We start from the raw sequence: 18,044 nt of genomic DNA, 5'->3' as shown, positions 1-18,044 counted from the left end.
TATGTATGTCACGGTGTTCTACGTGGTATCTGTTCTCTCTCACGACCTTTACGTGGGGTCTGAGGAATCAAACCTGGGTCTCCAGGCTTGTGTGGCAAGCACTTCTCTGGAAGACAGTTATCTCACGGGCCAACAATGAGTTGGCCATAAGAGTGCCAGTGTGTCTTAAGACACATAGAGAGAGAGTTGTTTTTTTTTTTTTTTTAACTAATCCAGTTCAGTGTAAATTCCCCTAATTTTCTTCTTTATTGCTTGGTTGATTTTTGTGCGTATATGTTTGTTTGTGTGTATGTGTGCCTGTGCATGTACACTACTTGTAATTGGTGCCCGTGGATGCCAGGAAGGGGGATCCTATCACCTGGAGCTGTAATTAGCGGGGTTGTGAGCCACCCGACGTGGATGCTGGGACCCACACTCACTTCCTCTGGAAGAGCAGCAAGTGCTCTTACCCACTGACTCATCCACCAGCCCATCTCCTAATGTCTTTACCATGCATTCCCGTAAAGAGCAATCACAGAGGACTTTTAGGGAGGCTGATCTGTTCTGATGCTCTGATAGTAGACACATGTCACTGTACGGCTGTCCCAACCCATAGAATCTGTAACCGAAGCATAGGGAAAACTGAGAGTCGGGATCATTTGTGGGTTGTAGTTGGGTTTTTGTTTTGTTTTGAAAAAGGATTTCACTGTGTAGCCCTGACTGACCTGGAACTTGCTTTGTTGACTAGGCTAGCCTTGAACTCACAGATTCATTCGTCTGTCTCTGCCTCCCTAGGGCTGAGATTAATTGAGGGCACCAGCACACCTGGACAGTTTATTGATTTTTAACAAATACATAGTATGGTGGGCAGGCAGCATGGCTAATAGAGCTGTATAGTTTGAGGCAAAGAGTGTACAGGGAGTCTCAGTGCCTTTAGCTCAGTTTTGTTTGTTTGTAAACCTAAAATAAAACAGGAAATAAAGTTGAATGAAGGTATTTAAATATAGCAAGGCCTCTTCTACAGAGAGCACTAAAATTTCAGAACGTTGTCTAATATCTCCTTTATAATTACCCAGTTGCCCCCAAGACTGCCTTTTGTAAGCTGTTGTTAACTTGTTTTAGTTTCACATTTTAAAATATGGGGAGTAATTGATTAAATTTGTTTCTCTGCACTTACAGTTTGTGGCCATTGGTGTGAAAGACACTGCTTTGGGACTATATAGGTGTGTAGGCCAAGGCACCAACGATCACAGAACCAATGGTAGGGCTTGAAGAACTGAGTTTGACCCACGGGAAGCCTGAGAACGGGCAGAAGGCAGACGGTGGAAGATTGTCCCGTCTACACATAAGGCAGGGGTCGGAACACACTTCACTGAGGGGTGGCTTCCCTGGCTTCTGCACAGGATTTTGGAGCTCTGGGGCGAAGATAGTAGGAGGAGAGGAGGCTATGGAGCGTCGTGGTCCGGATGTCGCAGAAACATTGTGTAGTGGGACCGTCAGGAATGAACTGGGCCGGCCTTCCTTGGAGCGGCTGGTAGACTGGCCGAACAGGCAGATCCTCTCAGCAGTTGGCATGTGCTCACATCTGTTCTTTTGTCACGTTTGGGGAGACGCACAACAGCAGGGAGGTTAAAGGTGGTTTCCTGTGAGCCGGAGCAGAATCGTAATTGGCAGCTGCTTCCCAGCTACCTGCCAGAAGTGATTTATAGACTGAGGCGGGTGAGAAGGGAACGGGTGATAGAAACCTGAATCCTCTCGGTCTCGTCCTGTAAGCCGCACTCTGGGAACGGCTGACACTGGGTTAAAGGTGCCCTCGACAGACTGCATTCCGGGTAGACCTGGTGTATAGGGTCACTTGCCTGTTTACAAACATGGGCCTATTTATAACAGTACCTCCCTTCCCCAGGAAAGGCCCATATTAATTCCCAGGCTGTTGGCTGTGGGAAAATGGGGGTGGGGGGCGGACATGCCACATTCCTGTTCATTGACCAGCTCACTGTAACTAGACATTCCGTCCCAAGACAGTAAAGGAGTGTGAGCCAAGGAAGCGAGCAGCCACTGAGTTCCACACTTCCCAAGTGGGTAAAGTGTTCTCAAACCGGTTTTGGAAGACAAATGTTTAGAGCTTGGAATTCCTGTCACAAAGGGTATAAACGCTGCTGAGCGCCCCCTCTTGTGATTCTTGAGAATTACGACCGTTTTCAGAGGTTACTGCTTGCATTCGGAGCCCTCATAGAGTTGTGACCGGAGATGTCAAGCATGTGTGTTTTCTGTCTCTGCCATTGGAGCCAGAGGTTTCCCTAGTTCTTAGGATTCCTTGGGGTTTGGGGGACACAGGGTGCTCTCGACACCATGGGTGCTTAGGAGCCCGCACATGGCTGAACTTCGGGGACACCAAGGGTTCACATGTTGCAGCTTAGTCCCCAGTGTGCCGATAGTTGGTAGTTGGTGGAGTCTTTCAGAAACGGGGCCTGCCAGGAGGGGTTAGGTCCCTGAGGACGCTCCCCTCAGAAGAGAGTAACCTGTTCTGTGGAGTGCTCATGTGACCTTGTGGGCTCACAAAGCAGTGGCTCTCTCTGCCCCAACACTTTTCAAACGGTCATAGTGATCCCTTGGAATCAACTTGTCCTGGTCACGTCTCAAAATGAGAAACGGGACTGTCTTCCTGTGGGAAGGTACCTGTCTACATTCTTGTCATCTGCCAACGTTGTTGTCTGCTCTCCCTGTCCCCCATTCCTCCTAAGCCTGTCCCCTCCGTTTCATTACCCAAGCCTGTGCCTGTCCACGTCTCTCCTGTCAGAGGCCCCACCAGAAATTCTTGAATAGCTACTGCTCTGTGTGAGTTTTTGTTATTCTAATTCTTGGGTTGTTTTTTACTGTGTGGTGTGTGTGTGTGTGTGTGTGTGTGTGTGTGTGTGGTGGTGGTGTTTGAGACAAGGTCTCACTCAGTGAGATTACACATGTGTGTAAGCCAAGGGCCAGTGATCACAGTAGCAGTTGATTGAATCCATAAATGTAGAACCTGTGCATTCAGGGGGTCCACTGTGTGGCCACTGTTTTAGTTTGGGTTTTATTGCTGTGAAGAGACACCATGACCATGGCCATTTTTATACAGGAAAACATTTAATTGGGGCTGGCTTCTAGGTTCAAAGGTTTAGTCCACAATCAGCATGGTGGGAATTATGGCAGCATGCAGGCCAACATGGCAGTGAAGGAGCCAGGAGTTCTGTGTCTGGGTTGGCGGGCAGTAGGAAAAGAGAGACACACTGGGCCTGGCTTGAGCATCTGAAACCCCAGAGCCCACCCCAGTAAGTGACACACCTCCCCCAACAAGGCCACACCTCCCAATGGTGCCAATCGCTGTGGGCCTATGGGGACCATTTTCATTCAAACCAAATAAATAATAGCACATTAAAAGTAGATGAGTGAGCCCGGTGTGGTGGTGCATAACTTTAATCCCAGCACTCAGGAGGCAGAGGCAGTCAGATCTCTTGAGTTTGAGGCCAGCCTGGTCTACAGAGCAAGTTCCAGGACAGCCAGGGCTAAACAAAGAAACCCTGTCTGGGGGTGGGGATGGATAGATAAATGATAGGCACTAACTCAGAGATGTGTAGAGCTGTAGGCATGCCTCTGCCTCAGCAAGATCTTGATTGCAGAGGATGGTGAATTCATCTGCTCTAGCCACCTTGTTTCTGAGAAATAAAGTAGCGGTGTATGATTTTACAGAGAGGAGGATCCAGGGTTCAGGTGGGTAGTTTACATAAGGTCACGCAGCTGGTTCATGGTGGGCGAGCAACCAGTACTACCTAGCAACCCTTCCAGTCACTAGTGCTGTTCTCTTCCTTGATTGAATAATTAACTTTATTTTGTTATTGTTGTTGTTACTGTTTTGTTTTGTTTGAGATAAGGTTTCTCTTTGTAGTGTTGGCTGTCAATATGTACACCTGGCTAGCATTGAACTCACAGAAATCCTCCTGCCTCTGCCTCCTGAGTGCTAACATTAAAAACATGAGCTATCACGCCAGGCCCTTGTTTTCTGAGACATGATCTCACATAGCCGGGAACCTCAGGCTGGGTGCCTTGAACTGCTGTGTCGCTGAGGATGGCCCTGAACTCTGCTGGTCTTCTTCCCTCCGTCTGTCAAATGCTGGGATCACAGGCGTGCACTACCACAGGCAGCAGCTACTCCATCTTTTAAATAACCACCAAATCCAAGAGTCGTGTTTGAACGTTGTCTTGGACTCTAGTTATTTAGAAAGAAATAAGCATTGGTCAGTGGTTCCTCATATCCTGGTCCTGTAGTGGGCTCAAGACCTGCTACAGTGAATGTTATATACCCTTGAAATCCGAAAACAGTTACCGAAGGCTGGACCACAGGGAGGCCTACCACACCGTGGTCCTCGTGGTCCTCTAGAGGAACACAGCTAATGGGGTGAATATCTATCATAAATTTATTAGATTGGTTTACACACTGTGGGCTGGGTAGTCCGGCAGGAGCTACCCACCATACCTTGCTGAGAACTGGGTAGTCACACATCTTACAGTAGTCTGGTGCTTGAGGCCTGGAGGATGCTCAGAGGCCTGCTGGTCCTCAGTTTACGTTAGAGGGCAGAGAAGCTGGGTTCTGATGTGTGGCAGCAGCTACAACAGGATAAACGTACTGGAGAGCAAGAAGCAAAGGCAACAGCAAGCCGAGAGCGATGGATGCTGGCACGTCCGTGTCTCCCCTGTGTGCTTAGAGGGGTCCCCACAGCGGGCTGGTCTTCCCTGAACCGAGAAGTCCCGTGGCTGTGTGAGGCGTCAGCACCAGAGACCAGCAGGAACGAACAGTGTGTGTGTGCTTTGGTGTTCCCTGGGCCCTTAGGTTTCTCCCTTCACACAGGAAATATGACCCTTTCTTTTTCCCCAGCAGACTGCACTTCTGTCCATGTTGTCCCCAGACTGGAAAACAGTCCACCCTCAGGCCCTGTGCTTGAACCTGTAACACCCTGGTTTTTGCTAGCAGGTTATGACTTGGTGGCCGTTCACTGCTGCTGCCCCTTGTGATTTCTCGGCTCCTCCCACCCACCCCGGGAGTTAGAGCTTTACTTTGTCCGGGTTGGGCTTTTGAGTATTTGTAAATTGTGCTGCTTTTCAGTCTTGATTCAGTAAACTTCTTGAATTTTGTAATCATCAGTTTGCAGAAGCAAAATACAGAACCCTGAAGATAAAACAAGTTGAGCCCTGTGTGGTGGGTGGAGTAGATTTATTTGGTGTTTTTCTAATAAGTTTCCTGTTGCTGGTTTTTTTCTGTTTTGTTTTTGTTTTCTGTTTTTAATTTTGGCCTTTTTGTAACTTAAGTTTTATTCTAAAGTTTTATTTTTGTTTTGTGTTTGTTTGTTTGTTTGTTTGTTTGTTTGTTTTTGAAACAGAGTTTCTCTATGTAGCCCTGGCTGTGCCGGAACTTGCTCTATAGACAAAGCTGGCCTTGAACTCAGAGATCCACCTGCCTCTGCCTCCCAAGTGCTGGTATTAAGGGCATGTGCCACCACCGCCCAGCCTAAAGTTTGATTTTTATATTGTGTGTATGACATTAACAAGTTATATCAAATATTAGTAAGACAGATGTGATAAAAGAACAATAGACTGTCCATGCAGGTGTGGGGTAGTGGGTGGTTTGGAAAGAGAAACCATACATAGATCATTCATGTGAGCTGAAGGACTGTGGAGTCACAACAGCAGATCCTGAGAAGTTAGGTGGTGACACCCAGGGTCTTCCAGTGGAAGATCTAGAAGTCTATGATGAAAGGAAATGGGTAGAAGCTTTTATAAGTTACCTTGGTTGTGTTGTCTTATCATAGCAGCAGGGAAGTGACTAATACAGAAGTTGATAGACGGGCCTGACCATGCTGTTTTGGAGGAATGTGGAAGACTTTGAGACTTTGAATGCTATAAGTAAAGCATAATGGATCATCTCAGCAGGAGCTTGGACGACAGCGGTGCTTAGAGCTGTGTGGACTGTGGAGACCCAACTTAAGAGTTTCAGAGGGGGAAATACAAGCCGCTAAGTTGATGTGGTGGTTTAAATCGGAATGGCCCCCATAGACTCATGAGTCTTGGCCCATAGGAAGAGGCACAGTTAGGGGGTGTGGTCTTGTTGGAGGAAGTATGTCACTGTGGAGGTGGGCTATTAAGTCCCATATGCTTAAGCTAAGCCTAGTATGACAGTCTCCTGCTCCCTGTGTGTCAAGATGTGGAACACTCAGCTCCTTCTCCAGCACCTGTCAGCCTGCGGCATGCTGCCATGTTTCCCGCCATGATGATAATGATCTACACTTCTAAACTGTCAGCCAGCCTCAATGAAATGTTTTCCTTTATAACAGTGGCCATGATCATGGTGTCTCTTCACAGAAATAGAAAGTCAGATTAAGACAGCTGGAGACGATTCTTGGGATATTTTGGCAAAGAATGTAGCTGCTTTATGCCATTGTCTGAAGAACTTGCCTGAGGCTAGAGTTAAAAGCAATGGCCTAATTTCTTTGGCAAAAGAGATTTCAAGACAGCCTAATACTGACTCTGTCACTTGGTCACTCATAATCACTCTTACACAGGTCAACAATTAAAAATGATCAAATGGGCAGAAAGAAATGCAGAAATACACTTGGGGAAAAGACCAAGGCTCGTGCTGAAAGAAACGAGATAAGTAGAGGCCTGATGTGCAGTGGAGCAAAGGGAAGGTGCTTCTCATTTGTGAAAGGAAAGAGCCAAGGAAATTCTGTTCCTAAACAGCAAAAAAAGGGAAGGCGACTGCAGATGTAAATCAGGGTGTCGGGGCTCTATCCCAGGCGGGCGGCTGCACTTGGCAGTGTCCACGTGGTCCTGGCTTTAGAGTCCTGCAGGGTATACAGGAATAAAGGGTCTGTGGAATCGTCCTCTGTGGTTAAGGAGAGCCAAGGCCAGGCGGTATGTAGCAGGGCCCCTGCGAAGGCCCTGAGAGGCCATTGTGTAAAGCTATGAAAACAAAGCCTGAGTCGAACTGGAGACCCCAAGATGTTAGCAGTGCCGGAGCCGCTCACACACAGAGGGTAGAGCTAGCCCGAGAGAGACGTGTGTTGCGGGCAGCAGAGCTGGAAGACAGAGCCTTGTAAGGCTGAACGTAGAGCTACAGGAGTTTGAGTCTGTCCTGCCAGATTGGGGTCTTGTTTGGTCCGTGCTCCCTCTCCGTTCCCTAACTCCTCTCTTTTGGAATGGTGATGTAGTCTATACCATTGTATATTGGAAGTGTGTGATTTGCTTTTCATCCTACAGTTAAGAGGTTGCCTTGATTGGAAGAGATTTGAACTTTGGACTTCGTTGTTATTGTTTTGTTTTGAGATAGTGCCTCTCTACATAAGCCCTGGCTGTCCTGGAACTCACTCTGTAGACCAGGCTGGCCTCGAACTCACAGAGATCTGCCTGCCTCTGCCTCCCAAGTGCTGTTGTTAAAAGCTTGTGCCACCATGCCCAGCTTGAAATTCAGACTTTTAAACAATGTTGAGACCAAAAGACTTTGAAGTTGGACTGAATGCATTTTATGTTATGATATGGCCATGAGTCTATGGGGGGCAGGAAGTGGAATGGGCTAGTTGGAATAGGAAATCTGTAAGTCTTGAGCTTTTGAACACTTGGTCCCAAGGTGGTAGGAAGTTCGTGAAATCTGAGGAGGTGTGGCATTGCTGAGGGAGTGTGTCAGGGGGTGGGGGGTGGGGGTGGGCTTTCAGGTCTCAGGAGCCACTCAGTCTCTGGGTTCTGCTTTCAGTTTGGGATGTGAGCGCTAAGCTGTTCTTGTTTTCTATAAGTCACCTTGGTCCCTGTGTTCTATCACAGCCACAGAAGGATAACTAATATAGACATGTTAAGCCTTGTTTCATTTTTAAAATAACCTTGAGGATTTTAGCCCCGTTTTACAAATGTAAAAACTGGAGTTAAGAAGTCAGCTTGACTAAGAGGTCAACTTCTACCTACTAATGTGGAGAGTCACTGAAATCCAGCCTACCTGAGCCAAAAAAAAAAAAAAAAAAAACCCGAAACCTACTACTGTCAGCATAATATTCCACTGTGGTTCGGTGCCCAGGGCTGTGCTTCCTGCATTGAGGAGTGTAGCGTGAAGTTCCTCCGGTCCTGTCCAGTCCGAGGTCCAGATGAGTCTCTCCACCCGTGGTTCCGCAGCTGCTTATAAAATAATCATTCAGAGGCTCACGGGTACAGAGGAGTCTGCCGTGCCCAGTCCCCGCTTTCCGAATACAGCCGGAGGCACTGGTGAGGTGGATCTAACCCCAACGCTGCCTCTGCTCGCTCACTGGGAGGCCTGTTGGAGGAACCGCCTCTCCTAAGAGTTCGGGTCCCAGGCCCAGAGTGATTAGAGAGAACTTCACTTTTGTTCTCGAGTGCGGAGCCCTGAAGTTCGTCTAGTGAAACCTCTCCCAGAGCAAGGAAGATTAAAAACAGCCTCGGTGGTCAGGTCTTGGAGTTGAAGTTGGCAGAGTCACTGGAATACTTCAGGATCTTGCTGGCTTGTGTGTGTGTGTGTGTGTGTGTGTGTGTGTGTGTGTGTGCGCGCGCGCGCGCGCGCGCGTGTGCATGTGCATGCCTTGTGTGGCACTTAACCTGCCCTCTGGCAACCACAGGATAATAGGTGAACCTCTTCCCAGGTACATGCCTCCGTCACATCAGCACTTGGCAAGATTTGTCGGATAGCACAAACCTGAAATAAATTCTGACCTTCCCCATCTCTCTCTTGCATTCCTTGTATTCTAGTCCCCTCCTGTTTCTGTGACAAATGCCGTGACCGAAAGCCGTTTACACAGTGGAGAGATTTATTTGGCTCACATTTCCTTGTCACAGTCCATCATTGGGGGGAATTGGGGGAGGAGTGTACAAGCAAGAATTTGAAGCAGAAACCACGAAGGCTCACAGGCTCACCTGCCCAGGGAATAGTGTCACCCACGGTGGGCTGGGTGCTCCTATAGCAGTTAACAGTCGCCCACATTCATGGCCACAGGCCAGTCAGTCTGGACAGTCCCTCAATCGAGACTCCTTTCTCAGGTGACTGGACTGTAAAGTTGACAGTTAACGCTAACTAGGACACTCAACCCTTGTCAACCTGACACAGAAACATGTCACTTTAAACCATAGCCTTGTCTCAAGAGCTTGTGTTAATATCACAATATAAATATACTACAGCTTTAAAAACCCAGTCTCTTAACTCTGGGATCCTGTAAAACTAAAAATAAGTTTCATATTTATTCCAAAAGGGAAGAACCAGGCCATAAAAATGATTAGATCAAAACAAAAACAAAACAGCAGTGTACGTCAGAAATCCTGTAGCTCGATGTCTGGCATCTGGAACTCCCTCATTGTGTAGCTTTCTGGCTCTAAGGGGCTTGGGGAGTCCCACTTCTCCAGTCCTGCCATCGGCAGGAAGCACAGCTTGTCCCATAGTTTAAGCTGGCTCCGCTAACACCTGCTGCTCTTCTGGGGTCCGTCTCTGGTCTCCTGGGGTCTCCATCACAGCTGAGGCTGCACTTTCACCAATGGCCCCTCTGATGATTGTCCGCTGGACCAAGCTTCAGCTGCTCTCCATGACAACCTCACACCCTCAAAACCAGTTCCCCCTGGACAGTGCTTGCAGACTATTTGCCAAGTTCTATGGCACATGCAAAATACAGCCTGCCTCCCATGGGCCAGCTCTGTGTTCTCACTGTGAAGACATGGTTTTCTCAAAGAAGCGCAGAAGATTCCACTTCTTCTGCAAGAGAAGATCACTGAGCGATCACTGGTGCTGATCTCTCATTGATCACAGCTGCTTCGGCAGCCCCAGCTTGCCCAGCATACCCTTGTCCCAGGGAAGCAGAAGTTTCACCTCGGTACTGTTGCCCGGTTGTCGGTCAGCTGTCGATTCTTCGGCCCCAGACGATCAGCACACACACTTTTTTAGCCAAAGTATCACACTAACGCCCTCAGTCATCAAATCTCAGTGGTTGCTTCGCTACCGTCTGAAACGCTACAGGACAGACCTCCGTTGTCCACGTGTGTTCTAAGCATTCTTATCTTCCAAGATCCCTCAAGAGTAGCCCATTAAGCTGTGAGTATTCACCAGGAAGAGACAGGCCAGCCTCTGAGATCAAGGACAGCCAGGGCTACATAGACAAACCCTGTCTCAAAAGAGGTGGAGGGGGCTTTTATTTCCACTTAATGTATATCTCCTCTTGTCCTGGTGCCTAGCAGCCAGGTTCACAGCAACCACAGTGGCTGGTGGGATCCAAGTATATAGCCCTTTTCGCCATGGCCCAGTGCTGTTTCTGCACTTAGAAAACCAACTTGTCTTTCCAAGGTCTTGCTGCTGGGCCTCCCTGCCTACTGAGCTAACTACTTCATGTTGAGACAGTCTGGTCCTTGACATGTCTAAGATGCACTCAAGATCGGAAAACCAGGAGAATTAGTCCATACCTCTCTCTGATCCCAACTTGGGAGGTTTTAGTCAGATTTTTCTTTGGGCCACCAGCTCACAAATAAAGACATAAAACTTCTTATTAATTATGAAAGCTTGGCCGATAGCTTAGGCTTGTTCCTAACTAGCTCTTATAACTTAAATTAATGCATTTATATTAATTTACATTCTGTCGCATGGTGTTACCTCTCTTCCGTCTTGCATTTCCTGTTTCCTCTCCATGTCCCCTGGCATCCCCACACACCTAGATTCCTTTTTCCACTTCTCTCTCCTTGGAAAGCCTGCCTGTACCTCCTGCCTAGTTGTTGGCCATTCAGCTCCTTATTAAACCAACCACAGCACTATATCTTCACTCGGTGTACAAATATCCTACAACAAGGAGTAGAGTCAGAAGTTCAAGCCACCCTGGGTTTGTTTGTGTGTATCCAAAAACAAAGAAAAATCCACTGGGGTTAGAGAGATGCCTTAAAGGTTAAAAGCATCTTTAACTGCTCATAGCACCCAGCTCAGGTGCCTCCAACTCCCTGTCAGCTCTAGGGGTCCAGTGCCCCCTTCTGGCCTCCAAGGGCACCTGCACTCACATGCACATTATTAAAAATAAAATAAGCGAGGTGTGCTAGCACGCACCTTTTTTATGTTTTTATTTTTTAATTATTTTGTGTGTATGTGCATATGCCTGCTTGTTTGTGTGTGCACCACATCCATAGAAGTGCCGGTGGAGGCCAGAAGAGGACATTAGATCCCGTAGAATTGGAGTCGCAGGCAGTGGAGCTGTGTGATGTGATGTGGATGCTGAGAATCGAACCCAGGTCTTCTGCAAAACCTGCAAGTGTGCTTAACCACTGGGCCATTTCTCCAGCCCCAACACACACTTTTAATCCAACATTGGGGAGGCAGAGGCAGGCCTGGGCTGTATGATGAGTTCCAGGCAGGCCAGGGCTATATAACCAGACCCCGTCTTTAAAAAAAAAAAATCATTAAAAATAAACAGGGATTGGAAGGTCCAGGAAGACACCACAGTCAGGAAACAGGTGGTGTTTGGGTAGTGCATGGTAGAGCTTGTGTGTTTTGTCGTTGTTTACTTATTTGTGTGTGTGAGTGTGAGTGTGTGCATGCTCATGTGTACTTGTGTGTGCCATGGCAAATGCGGAAGACAGAGGACAGCTTTTGGAAGTCAATTCTCTCGTGCTGCAGGTTCTAGGAGGTGAGGTCAGGTGGTCAAGACCTGCACAGCAAAGCCCTTTCTCACCTCCTGAGCCATCGGGCATGCCCTGTTGGTTTTTGGTTTCTCTTTAAATGAACTCTTCATTGCTTCTCTCCAAACAGACAGCTACAGACAGTTCTTCTAATTCCTCTCAGAAGAGGGAGCAGCATACGAGGACAATCTCCTCCCCCACATCGTGTGAGCACCGGAGGATTTACACCCTTGACCCATACCCCATGGACCATTACCACCCCGACCAGGTGAGCAGGGGACTTCATCCCTCTGGAGACATAAGGACAGCTCCGTATGGCCTTCTCCCCCCACCCCCACCCCCTGCTGTCCCCACAGCCATGGTGGAGGTGTTCTGGTGGTCCCCGCTCGGCCTCACACGGCCCCTTGCCTCACCCCTGTGTATGCTCTGCTTGCTTTTATCCAATCACTCTGAGGCAGGGCATTGGCATCCCTAGTTCACAGATGAGAACATGGTAGAGCTGTGGAGTGCCCGGGGGAAGGTGGTCCAGGCCCCCACAGTCCTTGCCCGGGGTGCTGGGCCTCCCTGTTCCTCTATCCAGAGGGCCTCGTGCCTGTTAAAGCCCAGGGCCCCAGTCCAGGAATGCTGCACCCTTGGCTTGCACCCCTTCCATGTGGGCTGCAGGCCCAGTCTTGCTCAGGGGGATGCATATAACTGCAGTCTGAATTCAGTCATTCAACAAATATTTACTGAGTAGCTGTTTGTGGAACAGGTTCCCAAATCGTGGGGAGTAGACTGGTGCCTCTGTGGATTATGTGGCCTCTTGGCTGACTCGAAGTGAGAAGCAGCAAGTACTGGGCAGGGAGATTTTGTTTTGTTTTTGTTGCTGTTTTAAGATGGTTTTACTGTGTGCTTGCTCATATTGTGACATTAAAGTGTTCATTTTTGAGCTGGGCGTGGTGGCATACACCTGTAATCCTGAATTTGGGAGGCTGAGGTAGGCCAGCCTGGGCTACATGGTGAATTCCAGGCTAGTTTGGGCAAAAGCGAGAGCCTGTCTTAAACAAACAGAAAAACTCAACAACAAAATACTTGATTTTAAACCAGGCCTGCAGTCCCCACGCTTGGTTGTTGCTGTGTGACACAAACACCTTAAAGTGTGTGTGGGGGGAGCAGCTTCCAAGAGCAAGGGCCTTCACAGCCCATCCTCGTGGTGGGTAAAGTCACGGCAGCAGAAGCTTGAGGCACCTGGCCACGTTGTATCAACAGCCAGGAGAAGAAGGCTTGTACTCAGCTCACCTTTTTATACAGTCCAGGATTCCAGCCCAGGGAATCTCTCTTCCCACAATGGGTGTGTCTTCCCACCCCAATTAACTTAATCAAGACAATCCCCCAGCTGGGTGGTGGTGACACACACCTTTCACCCCAGCACTTTGGGGGGGGGGGTCGCAGATCTCCGTCAGTTCGAAGCCAGCCTGGTCTGCAGAGTGAGTTCCAGGACAGCTAGGGATGTTAGAGAAACCCTGTCTTGAAAAACCAAAAGAAAAAGGAAAAAAAAAAAAAAAAAGATAATCCCCTACAAGGCTGTCTCCCTGATGATGCATCAAATTGACCAGTGGATTAACCATCAAGGATGCTTGTAGGATTAAGATCAGCATCTGGAACCTTATCTTTCTCACATTTGTACATCCATCTTCTCAATCAGATTATAGTTACAACACAGACTAGGGTACCTTGTGTGCTCTTTCTCTTTTTTTTCCCTCCCCAGGGATTGGTGGCTTCACACCTTCAGTACTAGCACCCAGGAGGCTGAGGCAGAAGCAGACAGGTCTCTGTGAGTTCCAGGACATCCAGGCTTGACAGTGAGACCCTGTCTCTAAATAAATAAGCAGCTAGCGTTTGTCCCGATGAGTGCACACTATATAAAAAATGTACAGAACTGCAGTACCATGTTAGAGGTCGTCGGCTCAGCACAGGGCACCCTGAGTGCAGCAGACCTGAGCGACACAGAAGGTGGGGATTGGAAGTGAGGCAGGACCTATTTTTCCTCTTCACGTGATGAGAATGTTGGACTTACCCAACTGTACTACTTTTTTTGTTTGTTCAGTTTTCCAGACGGGTTTCTCTGTGTAGCTTTGGAGCCTATCCAGGAACCTGTTTTGTAGACCAGGCTGGCCTTGAACTCACAGAGATCTGCCTGCCTCTGCCTGGGATTAAAGGCATGTGGCCACCACTGCGCAGCTAGATACTCCCTTTTGAGACAGGGGTCTTCCTTAGCCCAGGGTACCAGAGAAAGACATTGAGTGTACTGATCTGCCTCCATCTCCCAACTGCTGGGGTTACAGGCGAGGGCTTGGCGCCTGGTCTATGGGATGCAGGGGACTGATTGACTTCAGGACTTCCTACTTGCTTGGCAAGAATTCACCAGCTGAGCTCAAACTGCTCTTAAGATGGGCAGACCTTCCAACGAAACGGCAAAACTGCTTAAACTGGGCTCTCATAATTGAGGCTCACAATGTGAAAAGCATCTGGGAGTGACAAGCTGTCCAGAAAAGATTGTCAGCTCTTCCTACAAATCTTGGAAGGGAGGGCCAGCAGATCTTTTCTTTGGCAGCTCTCCATGGAGTCCCGGGGCTGTAACAGTATCTGGTTTTTCCCTGGACAGCGGTTGCCGCGGTCCTACCCCCAGGTCACCTTCCCAGAGGATGACGAGGAAATCGTACGCATTAACCCGCGGGAGAAGATCTGGATGACCAGCGGCTATGAAGATTACCGGCACGCTCCAGTGCGCAGCAAGTACCTGGATACCGCGGAGGACGCGGACTCCTACGTGCGCTTCGCCAAGGGCGAGGTCCCCAAACACGACTATAATTACCCTTATGTAGACTCCTCAGACTTTGGCTTCGGCGAGGATCCTAAAAGCCATGGTAGCAGCGTGATCAAGACGCAGCCAGCCAGGGGCAAGTCCCGACGGCGCAAGGAAGACGGCGAGCGCTCGCGGTGCGTGTATTGCAGGGACATGTTCAACCACGAGGAGAACCGTAGGGGCCACTGCCAGGATGCGCCGGATGCTGTGAGAACTTGCATAAGACGCGTGAGCTGTATGTGGTGCGCGGACAGTATGCTCTACCACTGCATGTCGGACCCCGAGGGAGACTACACGGACCCTTGCTCGTGCGACACCAGCGACGAGAAATTTTGCCTCCGGTGGTTGGCGCTCATTGCCTTGTCCTTCTTGGCCCCCTGTATGTGCTGTTACCTTCCCCTTCGGGCCTGTTACCACTGTGGAGTGATGTGCAGGTGCTGCGGCGGGAAGCACAAAGCCGCCGTGTGACTCAGTTTCCCACTTGACCCCTCTCCCACCCACAGCCACAGGGAACTTGTCTCTTGCATTACCCCTCCCCGTCCCCCCTCCCATCTTCTCCCAGGCTCCCTGGCCCCTTGTGACGTCATTCCAAACCCTGGTAAGCTGCCACCCTGTGTCAGCCAGTACCCGTACTCTCGCAGTGTTTTGAAGAAAGGAGCCTTCTGCATAGACGCGTGTGTTTTACCAGCCTGTGATCATGCTGTCTCGACCACGTGTTCATCTCCGGTCCCTCCTCCCCACCCCTTTCCAGTCCTAAGGAATCTGCAGTAGAAGCTTTTAGATCCGGAGGGTTTAGATCCCACGAGTACCGGAGACTGTCTGTCTCCGGGTGGGGCTTGCCGGTCACCCACAAGCACGGGTTCCTCGGAGATGTGACCTAATGGTGAAACCCTAAGTATTGTACCGTGCAGCGTGGTGTTGTCTCTCGAGGAGGTGAGCTGGATGAACAAGCTTGTTACCACAGAACAATAGGGCTTTAACTCCTAAAGCCAAACTTCCCTCCTCCGTGGCTGCAGGTTTCTGTCTTCAGCCCATCTTCGTCCTCTGCCCCTCCCCTACCTGTGGAATTCATTCGCTGATGCAAAGCAGTTACCTTTAAAATGACTTGAATTGAGCCTTAACTTCAGATTAATGTGTGAAAAATCAGGAAAAATTCCTCAAATTGCGTTGCATCCTCTTGGACCAGGGTTAGAAAGGGGATTTTGGGTTTTTATGAGCCTGCCCAGTTTACCCCTACAATAGGACTTTTTTTAGAATTGTGTTGCCACTTCTAAAATCCTAGCAATATTAGAATTGTGAAGTAAATTTCACTCATTATTTTGCAAACCAAGCGGATTTATTCAAACACAAACCAGTGTTTTGGGAACAAGTTCCAGTTGAAAAACACTAAAAATTGTGACTAAAACTGTAGCTGTTTCCTGCCCCCTGCGACTATTTTATATCATTCAGGGGGAATTTTAAATACCGCAAATTAGTGGTGGCTTGCATTTTGTTTAGGCTTATGTTTTTGTTTTAATTTGGGGCTCAATTCATTTATACTTAGGAAAAAACAAGGCCATATATAAAAACCCTTCCAATGCCTAAGTGTCTTTTCTCTTGCAACTCCGCACCCACACTTGCCACTTGGGGTGCACAGATAAGGGTAGATCACCAACTGACTCTACCTGTGGCTGAGCCACATAAAAGGCTTCTAATTTGCTAGAGGAGGAAAGAGAACATTTTGTAAAATATGTTGCAAGGAAGAGCCAAATCTTGAAGGAGAAAAAAGAAACGTGGAAGTGGTTACCTATACCTAGCATAGTACAATCAGAACTTCGCGGGGACCGCAGGGGCCATGCTTGTTACCGCTGACTGTTCTTCCCACCGAGACCTTTCCACGGTAATTCCCAGCGGAAGGCAGGCTCGGTCCCTTCTCCTTCCCCCTCCCCCTATTGCACACAGGACATCAGTCTTCAAGGAAAAGGACTTTTTTCCAGTGTGTCAGTCATACTGGGAAAATGCTAGGCATGCTTACCTTAGTGGCAAAGTTTTCTGCTCGCCGTGACAGCCTGCCAAGTTTCTTTAGACAGATCATCAGTGTAGATAATGAGTGTGTTTCCGAGTTAGTTGGTAGACGTTTTCCTTTGTTAGGATGACTGCGTGGGGACTATCTATTGTAGAAAAGGTGCAGAGAGCTACCATCGTTGTCGAAGGGGGGGTCTCCGTGCCAGGAGACCATCCAGACTGCCTCCAGCCAGCCTCCAGTGCTGTGGAGATGCCTGTCCCCGGCCCGAGGGACTTTCTCCAAGTCGCCTCTCTACAAAGCACAACACTAATCTCCGTCTCCTCAGACCTCAGTTCAAGTGCCCCTATTTATTTCAGTGAGAACCCGCATCCCGGTTGCTTCCCGTTCCTGCCTTGGCTCTGCCCCTCTCCTTTCCACTCTTCTTAAGAGTTCTGCTAGTCAGTCTTACTCCGCACATCGTTTTTGGTTTGTGAAGGCAGCGGTTAAGGGCACAAAGACAGCCATGGGGACATTTATGTAAATACGTTTAATTGCCACACTGCGGCTGAACAGTGTCTAGTATTTTCCCAGTCAGCTTTGCCGTGCTGACGTCAATCATTTGAGAGAAATTATTCAGATTTTATTTTTATATCCGTGGTAACAAAACCTAGCCAAAAGATTTCCTGTTCCGAAGTTTCCCTGACTCCCAAGCTATTTGCTCACATTAACAAATTAAAGTGCCTGAGCATAATTCATTCACCTGTATACTAAAACCCCTGTTGTATTGATTTTTTTATAATAAGCCTTTTTACCTCTGTAAAAAATATATATATAAATATATATATATATATATACAAGTGTATGATGTACATTTTAGTTCTTAACTTTTTTTATGGTTTCTAATATGTATGACCAACGTAGCCATTGCTTTAAAATGTACTGTGTAAATATAAACACAACCTATCAGACCGTTGGCTGTGGGTATTTTGTCTGACTGGAGTCCTCACGAAGGATGGGATGGGGCCGTGGATCGGTTTTTAGGAGGTTCTTCCCCACAAGCACTCCTCAAGAGAGGCTATACTTTCTCTGAGCTGTTTTCCACTCATCCCTGCTGAAGCCCAGGCAGAGGGAAGGGGGATGGGAGACGGTTCTCAGAAGACAAATGGTCCCAGGGCGTCTCTCCGGCCCACTTTCCAAATGGGTCTTTTGGATGCCACAAAGCTACAAGGCGGTCCCCGGGAGAAGATAAAATAGCCCTTTTGAGGGTTAGAGAAGAGGCTTCTCCATAGAATGGTAAAGAGGTATACAGACCACCCCACACACACTCCATTCTTTTTCTAACGTTCCCAAGCCCCAGCGAGGTCAGATACAAGGTGGGTGCTAAAGTGTTAGGAAACAGGAGGGTCTCTGTGCCCCACCCACCCCAGGTGAGCCGGTGTGGGGGAAACATCATAAGACCTCTCCTGACCTTCTTTGTCCCTCCCGGTGTTTGACAGCCAAGAAACCAAAGTAAGAACGGGAACTAAGGTGACTCCATAGTCACACGGCAGGGCCTGGCCAGGCTGGCTAGGG

At 48.5% G+C, this 18,044-nt stretch overlaps 1 protein-coding gene across 1 annotated transcript in view; it reads left to right on the top strand.

The window, feature by feature from the left end:
* Positions 1 to 17,440, top strand: part of Spred2 (sprouty related EVH1 domain containing 2) — a 61,146-nt gene extending 43,706 nt beyond the window's left edge. Inside the window, exons 5-6 of the mRNA XM_059274988.1 lie at positions 11,774 to 11,911; positions 14,288 to 17,440. Coding sequence (XP_059130971.1) covers positions 11,774 to 11,911; positions 14,288 to 14,956 — 807 coding nt within the window. The 3' untranslated portion in view covers positions 14,957 to 17,440. The remainder of the gene's footprint in view (positions 1 to 11,773; positions 11,912 to 14,287) is intronic.
* The last annotated feature ends 604 nt before the right edge of the window (positions 17,441 to 18,044 follow it).

Source organism: Peromyscus eremicus, chromosome 10 (genome assembly GCF_949786415.1).
Source record: "Peromyscus eremicus chromosome 10, PerEre_H2_v1, whole genome shotgun sequence".
NCBI classification, from domain to species: domain Eukaryota; kingdom Metazoa; phylum Chordata; class Mammalia; order Rodentia; family Cricetidae; genus Peromyscus; species Peromyscus eremicus.
The sequence above is the reverse complement of the archived record's forward strand: the minus strand, read 5'-3'. Positions and strand labels throughout refer to the sequence as shown.